The sequence below is a fragment of the Molothrus ater genome, chromosome 3 (genome assembly GCF_012460135.2).
Source record: "Molothrus ater isolate BHLD 08-10-18 breed brown headed cowbird chromosome 3, BPBGC_Mater_1.1, whole genome shotgun sequence".
NCBI lineage: Eukaryota > Metazoa > Chordata > Aves > Passeriformes > Icteridae > Molothrus > Molothrus ater.
In genome coordinates, this window is record NC_050480.2 from 78,787,656 (window position 1) to 78,802,070 (window position 14,415).

Below are 14,415 nucleotides of genomic sequence, written 5' to 3' on the forward strand. Positions count from 1 at the left end.
GTGGTGTGGTGGTGATGTAGCCAAACCACCCTCACAGCTTGCTGCCTCTGAAATGGGAATCCCACCCTCCTTCAGTCCCCTGCCACACACTCCTCCCTGCTGACAAAAGCACTCGTGTGACTTCCCAGAGCATCAGACTGGAATTAGTCTCTTCAGGGTTTCACTCCAACAGACTCAGATGACTGCAGGAACATTACTGCCAGCACAAGGCAGAAAGGGACAGCAGTGAAGCACAGCAACCTGCACTAAAATGTCCAGTGAAACTTTCTTTTACAAAATTTATCTTCTCTAAATCTACTTCTTTCACCTAATAAACCATAAACCACATGAATGCTAGCATCCATGGCAAGAGAAAGAACAGGAATGTTAATGCAAGATCACGGCACCAAAAACTTGGAGCAGCTTAAACTGATGCTGGAACCCCATCCTTACACTGCAAGAGACAAGCAGTGTCCACCAAAACATTTTTTTTTTTTTAAAAAGTTTTCACTAATTTGGTTGTACCAAGTCAAAGCACTGCAACTGTTTAAAAGTAATATCTTTTCTAGCTTAAAATTATTATCTCCAGAAAAAAAAAAAAAAGAATGCTCTCTCCTCTCAGGTTAAAAGTTGTTTTTACACTCTAAAAATACAGCACAAATACCCTGTTGTGAATAGAATGTGCTGATGATGCAAGTTTTAACACTTAATCCAGAAGTCCAGACTTGGAATAGCACTTCAGAACAGTTTCTGTTGTCTGCTGTTCCTCCAAACCTTTCATTTAACAGACAGATGGACAAAACACCTGTAGGACTATGTTCCATCAGGGAGGTGCTTGAAAACTTGGCTGGCAGATGCAGTACACAGTCCATGTTCTTTTAATTACAGCAGCAACATACATTAATAAGGCCCAAGTATGAAAAAAATCCTCAGTCCTCAGCATGCTAGAAGGAAGTGATGCATTTGTTAAAGCCACAGTAATGCCACAAACTGATTATAAGTTTAGTCTTGCCAGCATATGAAAGGCATTAGTTCTCAGAATCTCAAAAGTCTAGCATCTTGAAACTTTTTCCAAAACCCAACTATTTCATTATTTAAATGAATAATATACATCATATGGAATATTGTAAGACTGTTCTCAATGGAAAAGGATTTAATGTGTAGCATAGACATGAGCAGAATGCTGTTGAAAGTGTTATTTTTAAACCAAAATGTTCCTGTCAGAGGAGGTAATTGTAGTGTTTTTCTGCTAAGTGTGTCAAGTAGCAAGGAGGAGTATATTTTTGGTGTTGTAAATCCTTTAAAAGCTGGCAGATTGCCCAACTGTAGTGCCTAAGCATGTATCACAAGGGAGGAGTGGTAGTCAGCTGACTTCAGGGTACAGAGAAAACCGAACTGAGGAAAAAACAAGGCAGAACTTTAAACAGAACTCTAATTCAGCTGGTTTAAATAAAACAATTTGCCTACAAAGACTTAAAAGGTAGTGCTGAATACTTAATGCTTTCTCTGCATAGTTTTCATCTTCAGTCTGTCGTTATTTTGTATCTTAATGCATGCAAAAATGTGAACATTGTCTGATTTTTTAAACTTAAATATTCAGAAGTCAGAAAACAAGTATTTTATGGTAGTTCATGCAATTTAAAATTCTTTCTACTTCTTCATCAAACTTGTTGAAAGGCAAAGACCTTAAGGGTAGGGAGGGAAGCATGATAACGTAATTACAGTCTTATATAACTATCATATCATGGTAAAACTTTGCAATACAAATAACATTCTTTTAAACTTCACTTTCTGTACTTAATCCAGTTCATATGTTCAGTGCATTTAAAGTTACTGAATCATTGTGATTTACACAATCTTACACACATAAATTGTATCTAATTACATTATATATTCTCATTCAAATAATCTTATTTCAATTTCCAATTGATAGTTTTAGATTATGCCTTTCTGTGCTACATTTGCTACTTGATTTTTAAAATCCTTTTCCAACCTTTTTACTGCTTTCATGTTTTCTCTAAATCCATTCAAGTGTGCTCATCTCTTAAGGATATTAGTCCAAAGGATAGTCTCCAGGTTCTTTTTCCAGGATCTTTTCTGCAGTCTCAAATTTTTAATGTGCCAAACACAATAATTTACCATTCATATGCAAACAAAACTATCTATCTTCCCTCTTGACAGCTGACTTCAACAGTTGTTGTTTGGTTGGGTTTTCTTCCAACCATACCATTGTACTAAGACAGAAACATGTGAAGAAGTCTTTGCCTGGCATAAGCCAACAATGCTTCCAGAGACAGTTTCCAAGATACAATAACCAAAGAATATATATTTAATTATTAATTTTTCTCTCCAAACAGAATGGGGTAACTAATAATTCTTTAGTGTGAACCAGTTGCTCTATCCCAGAAATTGTAATTTATTACCTGGATTTTTGCCGTATACAAACATTATCAGACAGGTTTTACATTATTTATTTGCTAATCATTAACAAAACTACTGAGTATGTTATGGTAGTTCTGACTCATACAGAATTTCCTAAGGAAGAATGTAGCCAGTAAAAATCTTGTTATTGAACACTACTTTGGAGTTCTATTTCCTAATCTACTCAATAAATACTTTTGTATTGCAGGGTATTAGTTTGAATTCTGAATATTATAGCATTTTAATGAAAATTTTACAAGCATCTTTTATGCAACAGCGTATCCAGTTATGCAAATATGCAATGGTTTGTGCAATTCTGATCAATGAAGGCAACAGCCACTCAAAGTAAAATCAAAGGGTTAAATTGTTTTGCATAGCAATTGATTATCTAGTAGTAACTACTGTACTTCAAGACATAAAAAACCCCCTTTTGGAAAGTAGATCTTTTGTAAAAAAGATCCTTGAATATCCATCCTTCTTGGAAAGTTTGTACAAAGTTAGAAAAGTGCAGGTGGAACCTGGCATGCCAGGGGAGAGAGGCCACAATGGAACATCAGGCTCTGGGGGGAAAAAGCCCCTTGCATTCATCACACTTTCAGCAGCTACACCAGATGTAAGCACCACAGGTAGGGGAAAATGTACCCACTGCCTTGCCTTTTAACTCACAGGTTACATATTTGAAAAATAAAAATAAAAGCACTGAATTTTAAATCAGTTTTTCCCTTACTTTGTCTGAGTTTTCAATTTGATTTGCCAATGTATTTACTTGAGTATTTCTATTCCATATATTTTGGCCAAGTAATATTTTTTCATCATCTGTTTAGAAATACCCAGTATTTCAAAAGTTGTTAAGAAAGGGTATCAGAATACAAAAGGTTTTCCAAGGAAAATCTAGGATTTCCTGAACTTATTTCAGCCTGATTTAAAATATTTATTGCCAACAAGAAGAGTTGATGAATTATTTTTCATTCCTGAAGTAAAGTCCACAAGGAAGTGCTCATGGCCTTTTAGGGGAGAGAAGGGAGCTGCATTGTCAGCAGTAGCCTGACAGTCTCCATTTAGCATCAAACCCTATTATTAGAACAATTTATTTCGACCATATTAAAAGGTATTATTCTGAACTCTCATAATTACAGATACAAAGATATGAAGGCAAAATGATCTTCTTATATTAATTTCAACTCCACTGCGTGAAGTTACTTTGTTGCATTTCAGATCACTGTATACTGCTGGTATTGTCTGCATGATGACACTGATGTAAGTCCTGGAGAATGTTTACTCATTTAATTCTGACATGCTGACAACAGCAAATATCACAGAAGTGTGGCCATACAAACCTCCAGCAAGTCTTAAGAATTTTTGAAGGAGAAGGGTAAAAAACACCTCTAACTTCAAAACCTTCTTCCTTACAGGTCTTTGAAATTCACTGCAATCAACAGAGAATGTCCTCCAACAGCAGCTGCACAAATGGTTATGACAAAGGAAAGACAAGACAACTAAATATAAAGAACTTCTCACTATTACCGAGCAAATTCATGTGAGGGCAATAGTACAGATCTACTTTTGAAAAAATTATTATTATTATTTATAAAAGCAACAATTCTTCACTAGAGACCATTCATACCTTAAGAGTTCGGACAATGTAATTGGCTCTCTCACCCAGAGCAAAGCCAAGTAACAAAACGAAAGGGTCATTGGCATTGTCATCCTCAGTTTCTCCTTTTGGTTCTTCATTAAATACAAGCTGCCATCTACTGATCCAGAGTACACAGAGGTGCTTTCTTCGGTTTTTGTTAAAAGAAAAAAAGCAATTGATATGATAGATACACGAACCATGCGTACAAAAATCAAGATAAAGGAACATACAAGACTTGTTCAGCAACTAGTAACATTTTGAAACCATTACTTTGAATTTTTTGCTTGTTTGCGTGCTTTTCTATGAAACAGTTTAACCCCAATTTATTAATCTACCACAATATGAGAAGAGAACCTGTTTCACAAAGTGCTATTCCACTCAACTAGGACATTAACTCCTATATAACATATAACTAGTAGTACTTATGAACTGGAAATACTGTTTTCCATTTGAGACTGTGAGGAAACAAGGGAAAATCTGATGTACTTAAATCAATGCCTCTGAGTTTAGCATTAAAACACAGTTTTAAACTTCAACACAGGCAGGACTTTAATGAAAAAGTCATTTACATTGCAGAAATGTTACTGATGTTAAAAGTCTGCCCTGAATCCATCTGTCCAATGAATATATAATCTCCAACTGTGGAAACAAAGGTATTCTTTTAAAAAATGTATATAAATTCAATGTCAAAGAAATAACTTTAAAACAAGAATGTAGGAAATGGTGAAGAGGGTGGGAAAAAAACCCAAATAAATTAACATCCAAACCTCTCTACTTCCTTACTCAGGTGAATCACTAAAAACTAAGAGAAACAGAGAAAAGAGAAAATTTTGTTTAGTAGACTGATTTATGAGTTTGGAACATTTTCAGCAGTGAAACCTGAAAGTTCAGGAAAAAAGGATAAAAAAAAAATTAAAAAAAAAAAAATCTGTAAGCCCCTCTTCCCTACATCATGACCCAGCCAGGATGAAGGAAAATGTATTTAAAGCACACCGGCACAAAATATCAGCAGTGACTCTGCAGAGATTTTCCTCACTTCACTTCCCCACAAACTGTTCACCCCTTCAGGCAGGAATGGCGAGAGCTGGATCCACAGCTCCCCAGCTGGGAGGGCAAGGGCAAAGAGCCCGCTGGAAACAACCGGGACCTTCCGAGAGCCTGGCAGCTCCGCGGGCGGGCGACAGCGACACCTGCGAGGTGGCAGGGTCAGCGGGGCAGGGTCACAGCGCCCGCAGGACGGGGACACCGCGCACAGCGCGTTCCAAGGCCGGGCTGCGGTGCCACCTACCGGCCCCGGAGCCGGCGCTGCGGGCACGGCAAGGCCCCGGCACAGGCACAGGATCGGCACGGCCCCGGCACAGGATCGGCACAGGCACAGGATCGGCACGGCCCCGGCACAGGATCGACACAGGCACAGGATCGGCACGGCCCCGGCACAGGCACAGGATCGGCACGGCCCCGGCACAGGATCGGCACAGGATCGGCACAGGCTCTCGGAGCCGGCCCGAACGCCCGGTGCAGAGCAGAGCGTCCCAGCACGCACAGGTGCGTCAGGGAACAAAGGCAGGAACACGGGAACATCGGTTTAATCCCTGGAGTCAACAGCTTCACCTTTCACATGGATACTTGCGCTTAAAGGCAGCTTCGTGACTGAAGCTTCATTGTTAATTTCACATTCAACTCAATTTATTTAAAATAATCCTCATTATATTTGTGGCCTTAATGATGGCACACAATTTCCTTTTATTTCTTCCAGCTTATGCATGGCATGACAACACACAGTTACACACAGCTAATAATTTAAGAGTTTTATAGGCTTCTCTAGTATTATCTCAGTGCTATACTCAGTGGAATTTGCTATTAACCCTACACGAAAATAACAAAAAAAAAAAAAACCAAACCAAAGCCAAAAAACCAAATGCCATCTGGACAAGCCTCTTAGGGAAAGAAGGGAAAGAAGGGTGTTGAGCTTTCCAGTTGGTAGCAATAACAGCTCAGCAGAAATGATCCCAAAGAAAATATTTATGAATTTTCACAAGAGTTTACAATAGACTAGAACACACTTACTTTTGTTAAATTTCAATAGACAAAACTATTTCTATGTTTGTCTGATTGCACGGACATTTACTTTAAGTATCACTGAACTCTTTAACTAATTTCAAGTGATTTTAGTGAAATTGATGTCTACTGGAAGCTGAATTCAATCTGTGAAACAACTAACCAAGACAATAAATTATGGCCTACTTAGGACTACCTTGCTGTTCTAAAACTTTAAGCAGCAGACCTATAAAAGGCACAAGTACTGAGGAAGAAAGGAGTTACCCTAGACACTAAAAAGGGGAAGGAAATTCAAGGGAATACTTTCACTAGAAATTCCTCACTCAATTCTTTCCTTTTTGTATTATATTTGTATAACACCCAAGATTCTACATGCACAAACATACAGTGACTCTTTACCTCAAAATGTTGTTGTTTTAATATATAAAGATGAAAGGTTCTAGCATAAAATTTTAAAAAATTTGCATCACCATTTTTATACCTTTTCCCCGCCACCTCCCTAAATCTGTCTGGAGTTTTCTAATTGCTGCTGATCAAATTTCTCATTCTATTACCACTTCTGGACTTTACAAAATAAAGAGAAAAGCTTGAAAAAACAAGATTGCATTCTTGTGAGGGTAGAGAGGCAATATCACAGAAGAACAGAAACATCCCATAAGGAGGATAGTACATAACAGGGGAATAAGAAACACAGAGACAGATAAAGAAGGAAAAAGTAAGCAAAGAAAAAGGCAAGAAAGAAAACCATCATAAGTTTAAAACAGAAGCCAAAGCTTTCAAATATGCCTTACAATGCATTTCCAGTATCAGGCATTGCAGCATTGTCTGATACTACACTTGCCAGCAGAAGCTAACACTCCAGTTCTCTATGACATTTTAATGAAGAAGTTCAGCATGCTGTAGGTATTTTCCTGCTGCTATTGTGAGCAGAAAAGAGAAACTGATGGAATGCTAAAATATGATTTTTCATAGAAGGGGTCATTGGGAAAGCAATAAAAAGACTGTGGAGACAAAAGATACAGAAATACCAAAGTAATGTAAAGAAAAAAATTAAAAAGCTAAATATATCTATGGGATAGAAAAAAAAATTCACCCCCATAAAGAACAAGCAGATGTTTTTTAACATCAAAGTCATGACAGACAGCTCTGCTATCGGTTAAATAGGGTTTAAAAAATGGTTAAATATGGTTCAAAGCTGCTGTGTTTGTGAATATCTAGCTTGCAGATATAACAGCAATTTTTTCCCACTCCAAACAGGAGGCATGGAGCAAACTTGCTATAAACCAGAACTTCCCCCTGCATTTCCCCCAGAACTTCCTTCTGTATTTCCAGGTCCTGTTCAACTTTTATCTCCTTGGGTGGGGGTTGGAGGAGGAAGTGTTCTATTTCTGGTAGAAGATAAAGTAGTACAGTGTCATACAAGACTGAAAACTTTACAACTTCCAACCAGTTCCTCAATTCACTGTACACAAGTACACTTTAAATCCATTTATATTTAAAAACTACAGAAAAACTGGTTTTCAGATAGTTCAGCTCACTGCTCCTACCTGAGGCCTTGCTCACTGATGAGGCAAAGCTGCAGTCGGTCTGCAGGTCCCCCTCACTTTCAGAGAGAGACAGCAAGTGCAGGAGGCTGGGTCTCTCTGGGTCACTGTCCACATCAGTACTGCTCTCACATACCTGGGGTTTGTAAATAAATATTTGTATTAGCTACTCTTAGTTACAGTTTGATCTTAACAAACCACATAAAGCATGACAGATGCAAAATTAACAGCAAAAGTTAAAACCCAAACTGTTCACATTTTTACTCCACGAATCACCAGTAAGTGGGGGGAAAAAAGAAAAAAAGAAAAGGAAGTATTTTTCAAGGATTTCTCAAGGTCAAAAAACTTCCAGTGACTACATTTTAATCTGCTACAATGACCAGAAAGTTGGCAACACACAGAATCAAAGCTTGATCAAATGAGTAACTTCAAGAGAGCAGGCAGGAAAGGATGGTAGCTGATGATACAGTTTGCATTGTCATTTGTATTTACTGATTATCTATGACAAGACAAAGCAAAACTTTTAAATAAGCAGTTTCAAATAATCACAGAAATATTCATCTCTTGAAATAAGACTCCAAAAAACTCCAAAACCCAGTAACATGGACATGTGCAAGGCTGTTCATATGATCTCCTTCATACTGAGGTGACATTATTACCATCGAGATATGTCGCCTAAACAAAGAAGATCTCTGTTGTTGCTTTTAAAAAGATACCAAACATCTCATGGGATTTGAGCTTTCACTTACTGATAATGCTTTGACAGTTTCCCCAGCTGGTCTCTTGCAATATGCCTGTTTGCTCTTCTGAAGGTAACACCTCCAAAAATTGCACAGAATTTCATCCTGATAAACACAAATGGATGGTAAATGGTACAATGTTTACAAGATCATTAATTGCTGAGAGAACAGAGTGTAATTATTAACTCAGGAATCTGAATAATATTCCCTCTCTAATTTTACTAACTGTGATTTATAAAATACATTTAAAATTAACAGAGAAACGAATTTTTATTTCATATGCTCAATGATTTTAAACAGAGATTTGTGTGATTCACTTTAAAAATTAAAATCTTTTAAAATCCCACTTTCTGTAACACATACACACACAGAGTGTACAATTCACACTGACATCCACATACCTTCATTTGTGGACATACTCCTAATGCTTCTAGAGCTTCCACTTGTTTCTTGAGTACAAGCTGAAAGCCTTCACAAATATACCATTCACAACCTCCATCTAAGGAAGAAAAATGGGGGACTATGTTTGTTTGTGCTATTTTGGGTTTCTTTAACCTTATGCACATGTATCCCCATATCTCTATTTAGTAATTTCAGACCCTAGTGCATAAACCAGCTACACTGAACACTCCATTAACTTCCATTTATTCACAGCCTTAATACGAGAAGCAAAGTTACTGAACAAGAACTTCACACATTTCCCAAGAATAATATAATTCATTATAATGTCTAGTGTGGCATTTGTAATTGAGCAGAGCATTGTTAAATTACCAGTTTAAAAATAACTGAGAACCTGCCATTAAAAATGAAATATGAACATTCCTTTCCCACCCCTGACACAGAGAACTGGAACATTACAGTAGTGAGTCAGGCAAAAAACAACCAATACCACTTTGGTGCTTTACCATTCTCTCCCACAGAATCATACATGTTTAAATAAAAGAATATCCCAACTTCTAACAAATCCTAGCACAACATAAATTTCACAGGGAGTGGGCCTGCTCCAATCTACTCACTATTTCTTTAAGGCTGCATTGCAATTACTTTTTGCCCTTACCTCTCTAAATTCACTACTAACCTTTTCTACAGGTTTTTGGTTTTAGAAATTTTCTCTGCATTTCTCACTCCTTTTTCATTCCTTCCACACCTGTTCTTCACTACTTTTGTTCCAAAACACACCTTGCATCTCCCCATCTTACACGTTATCTGCCCAAAGCTTCTGCCCTGCTTTAATGATGCTGCTCTTAACTGCTAACCAGTGAGCTAACAGACACAGCTTACTCCCAAACATTCATGGAATACAGTGTAACATGACTGCATTCTGAAGATAAGGATTTCTTTCTTAAGAAGCCTGGGCTTGGCTAATGACCTTCTCAACAGGATAAATTAAAAGCATGAGTGGTCCAGACTTTAGAAGCAATACAGGATAAGGAAAAGTGGAGGGGTCCCTTTCACACCTCCTTTCACTTCCACACAATTGCTCTTTTTGAAGCAATGTAGCAGCCCCACTGCCTCTGCAACAGAGCAAAGGTAGATGAGCACATCAGAGAGAAAGATAACCCCTCACTTCATTTGGCATTTTAATGCAGTTTTGTTTTCTGAAAGTGGTCACAACAGTAAGAGATGCGTCCAGCCAACACAGAATATCTACACAGCTCTAGCAGCAGCTTTACCACTACATCCTTAGGGCCCAGATCCTCCTGTGTAATGACCACTGTTCTTCTGAATATTCATAAATTAAAAGTAAAAGAGTGACTCTGGATGAAAGATGCAGACTGTTTCAGCTACTGGAACTGACTGAAACCTCTTCCATGCAGTTTGTGTGTAAGCTGCAGGGTCCAGTGCCTGTAACACAGGCCAGACTGACACCAAGAGCTGGACCACCATCACACCTCACCTGCCAAGACAAACAACCTCTCTGGTTTTGTGATAGCCATCACAGGGGAGGAACAAAGGATCACCACATCTGAATGCATGCCTCCAGTAGCTTCAGTGAGTATTTGCTTCCAGAAATCAAAGCACAGTAGCACATAGCTCCATTCAATCAAAAAACCCCCACCTCTGGGCTCACCAGAGGTCACCTGTGGCTCAGGAAGTCACCAAATGCGATCTCTGAAGGTTGTGGCAGCATCAGGGAGGTGCATTTTGCCCCACTCCTACAGTCTTTCTTGCCTATCTGCTTTTGTTCTCCACCAAAGACATAATGGCCTAGGTGAACAGCGGCTGAACAGCCACCCTTTTGCAAAAAACAGACAGAAACTCATACATACCATTTTTTTCCCTGCTTTTTTAAACCTTTGGAGATTGTTTGGACTCTTGAATTAGTAATAAAATCAGTGTTTACAACTTCTCTGGTTCTCTGCAAAAAAGGAATACAACTTAGCAAAAAAAAGAGCCAGGTCTAACTTTGTCCCATCGATTGTCCCATCATAAAACAAATGGAGGAATTAACTCAAATTTCCTAAACTAACAGAAGACGAGACAGTCTGAACTTCTGATTCAGAAATTTCAAAAATAGACAATTAGTATAATGGACACACAGGTGACATGCATCAGGGTTTGCCTAGATTTGGACTGCACAAAAGGCAGCAACACCCAGACAATGCTTCTAAGGCACCTAGAGAGCACACTGACACCACAGCTACAGCAACACAGCAGGCCAGGATGGCTCATTCTAAATGTTGTGATTTCAAGGAACATTAGTTTTCAATAGTGTCAGCTAAAGCATGACGAAATGCCCTCAATGCCAAGAAGAAAAATCTGTAATTTTCTTATATAAAGTCAAGAAGCAATCAGAATAAACCTTGCAAGTAAATCATGTTTTTACCTCAGTAACGTTGTGGCAAGATCTACAATAAAATCTGCCTCCATCAGTGAGACCCCAGTTCACTTCTGAACACTGAGCACAGCGCTCATTAAAATCTCTCTGAAAGAAAGAAAAGCCAGAAGACTTTCACAATTGCTTAAGTAAAACAAATGGCATTATTGCTAGGCTACTGCACTGCTTCTGAGATGATTTATAGAGGAGAGGATTTACAGCCTTTGTGTTGGCTCTGGCTGGTAACAAGTGATCATGGCACTTGCCACCAGCCGCAGGTAACTCTGAACACGTAATTGTAGCTGTGAAGCGCCGGCTCCCGTGTGTCTGAGCGTCAGAACAACAGGAATGGTGATCCACGCCTCGCACACACGTGGCGGGGCCTTCAATAAAGCCACCCATCAGAAATAAAAAAGGAGACACAAACTCCAGTGGGAGGCGAAAAGAAAAATAAATTTCTAGAACTGTAAAGAAACACACGCGGTGAGAGAAAGCTCGCACGAGCCGGCGCTTCCCGGAGAAACCAGAGAGGGGAAGAGAAGAGGGAAACCGACAGATTAAAACAAAGTGGTTTCCAGAAACGCCCACGTGCGTGCCGGGGAGAAGCAGCTCCGCCAGGCCCAGCTGAGGGGCAGCCGGCACCACATCCCCGGCCGGGACCGAGCGCCGGCCAACGCCGAGGGGCCGGGCACGGCCTCGCCCGCCGCCTCCGGGCCCCGCTGTGGGCAGGGCAGGTCCGGGCCGGGCCGGGGCAGGCAGCGCCCGCCGGCGCCTCCCCTTTTCCCCGTTTCCCCGTTTCCCCGTTTCCCCGTTTCCCCCTCTCCCGCCGCCCGCAGCCGCTGCCCGCCCGGCGGGGAAACGCCCCCTGCCCTGCGAACCCCGCAGCCCCACCGTGTCCTCCTCGTCCATGGCGGCGGCGCCGGGGGCGCACCATGGCAACCGCGCCGGGCGGCTCCGCGGCCCGCCTGGAAACCGCGGCCCCGGCGATTGCGTTCCGGGCCGCCGCGGGCCCCGGGGGCGCAGCGTGGCGCCCAGGGGACACGGGAGCTCCAAGGGGTCATTGCATGCCTCACTGAGGGGACATAGATCCAGGTGTGAGACATTGGATAGGAGGAGAAAATTCTTTCCTGTGAAAGCGGTGAGACAGTGCAGCAGGATGTCCAGGGAGGTTGTAGACGCTGCACTTTTGGAAGTGTTCACGGCTGGCTTGGATTGATGCCTTGAGAGACTCCCTGGACAGAGGCTGGACTGTGTAAAAGGAATAAAGTAGGGATTCACTAAAAGGCCTTCAAAGGATACACCCTGGGCAGTACAAGAACCCGGCCATGGCTCCACCCAAGATGGACCCAAAGTCACGAGTTTTCACACTTTTGTAAGTTTTGGTCCATTTACATATTGGGGTTAATTGTCCAGTTACAGCTTCAGGTTATGAAGTCCCATCCTCCCAGTTTGCTCTCCTCAATTATCTCCTTTTTTACACTTTTTGGGCCTGAAACTGCAAGACTGTCCTTGGTTCTTGGCTGGAAAAGGATTGTTTTGTCTGAGTAAACTGTGAGGAGAACTTGCTAACACTTCATATGAAGTTCAGAGTACACACTAATGCAGTACAGAATCTGGAAGATATGAAAGCTAAAACTTAAGGCATCAGAGGGGATGCAGCCTGGGCAGCCTGGTCTGGCGGAGGTGTCTCTGCCCACGGCAGGGGGGACTGGGGCTCGGTGATCGGTGGATCTCTTCCCGCCCCTTAATATCCTCTATATCCACATGGTGGATTCTATAGCTTCTGTGCTTCAGCCATGGAGGGGACACGGCAGCTTCAAGGGGATGTGGGGTGTCCCAAGGACTGCAGGGTACTTTCCATCACACAGTCACTTGGGTCGGAAAAGACCTCCTGAGATCGAGTCCACCACCATGTCAACTGGACCATGGCACTCAGTGCCATGTCCAGTCCTTCCTTAGAGACCTCCAGGGATGGTGACATTGCCACATCCCTGGGCAGCCTGTTCCAAAGCCTAATCACCACTTCTCTCAATAAATTCTTCCTGATGTCCAACCTAAACCTCCCCTGGCACATTTTAGGACTATGACTACATGTGCAGCTTAAGACTAACACTATGTGTGCCCTCTGAGCCTCAGCCCATCGCCATCCTCTCCACAGAGCTCCTGCATCCTCATCCTTGCATCACCTCCGTGGCCCCAGCTGGTGACCACCAAGGCTGTACCAAAGCTCTGGGAAGGGGGCTGCTGCTGCCTGTAAAGAAGGCCACAAAACCTCATTTAACTATGTAAGAGTGTTTGGAGATCCTTGAATAAGGGAAACTACAATTTGAAATCCACTTTCAATTAAAAAACAACACCCAAACCTCCAGATCTTGATGTAGGTCTCTAATTTCTTGCATGCTAATAATAATGTTTAAAGATGTCTAAACACCAAGATCTGTTATTGCAGCGAATTTGCCCACAAAATTGGAGAACAGGTTTAAGCCTTTAAAAAAAAAAAAAGTCCACTAAGCGAAAGCATGGGAAAAAATTAAAGTTAAAATATACATATAAAGAGGGGAGGCTACCTTGACAGCTGTGGTTACATTGATGTTGGAGGATATGTAGAGAGCTAGAGGCGAATTGTTTATGTTTAAGAAAAAAGTTATTACTCATACCAACTGTGATCTTTTTTCAGTGTGGGCTGAACATTTGTAACAGCCATTAAAGAGAATTACGCATGTAGTTCCTGCCATGTTAAAAAGGTGATTGTCAACCTCACAGAAATGCAGCTAATACTTTGATGAAACAGATCCTACTTGTGTTTTTAATTTCCATATTTTTTGTTTGTGGAAATACTGTTCTGGGAAAGCAAGGCCATTTTGTGTGACAGAGAGGGTTTGATCTTTTTCTAATATATTTCTAAGATTAAATACTACCTTGAAAAAAAATCATATCTGTACCTGTGATAAGAGAGGAAGAGGTGTGTTCCAATGCAGAAGATAAGGCATTGCTCCTGCTGAGAGCAGTGCTGATGTGTGACTCGATGCTGTGAGCGGGCAGTGGGCCTGCCCAGTGGACTTAACTAAATTGAGGAATTTGTTTAAACAAAATGTGGAACTGACTGCTTTGATGAGGCAGGACCTCAGAGCTAGGTCTTCTGTTTTCTAATTACAGCTGGTCCATAAAATATTAAAGGAAGTGTAATCACAGGGCTGCCATTTTGTCAAAACCTGATCA

The 14,415-nt window shown here is 40.9% G+C and overlaps 1 protein-coding gene across 1 annotated transcript in view; it reads right to left on the reverse strand.

The window, feature by feature from the left end:
- The window catches only part of TAF1B (TATA-box binding protein associated factor, RNA polymerase I subunit B), a 45,917-nt gene extending 33,770 nt beyond the window's left edge, over positions 1-12,147 (reverse strand). The window contains 8 exon segments of the mRNA XM_036380826.2: positions 4,025-4,181; positions 7,642-7,774; positions 8,388-8,483; positions 8,780-8,877; positions 10,649-10,658; positions 10,660-10,737; positions 11,206-11,304; positions 12,088-12,147. Of these exon segments, the coding sequence (XP_036236719.1) occupies positions 4,025-4,181; positions 7,642-7,774; positions 8,388-8,483; positions 8,780-8,877; positions 10,649-10,658; positions 10,660-10,737; positions 11,206-11,304; positions 12,088-12,105 (689 nt within the window). The 5' untranslated portion in view covers positions 12,106-12,147.
- Between the last annotated feature and the right edge of the window lie 2,268 nt (positions 12,148-14,415).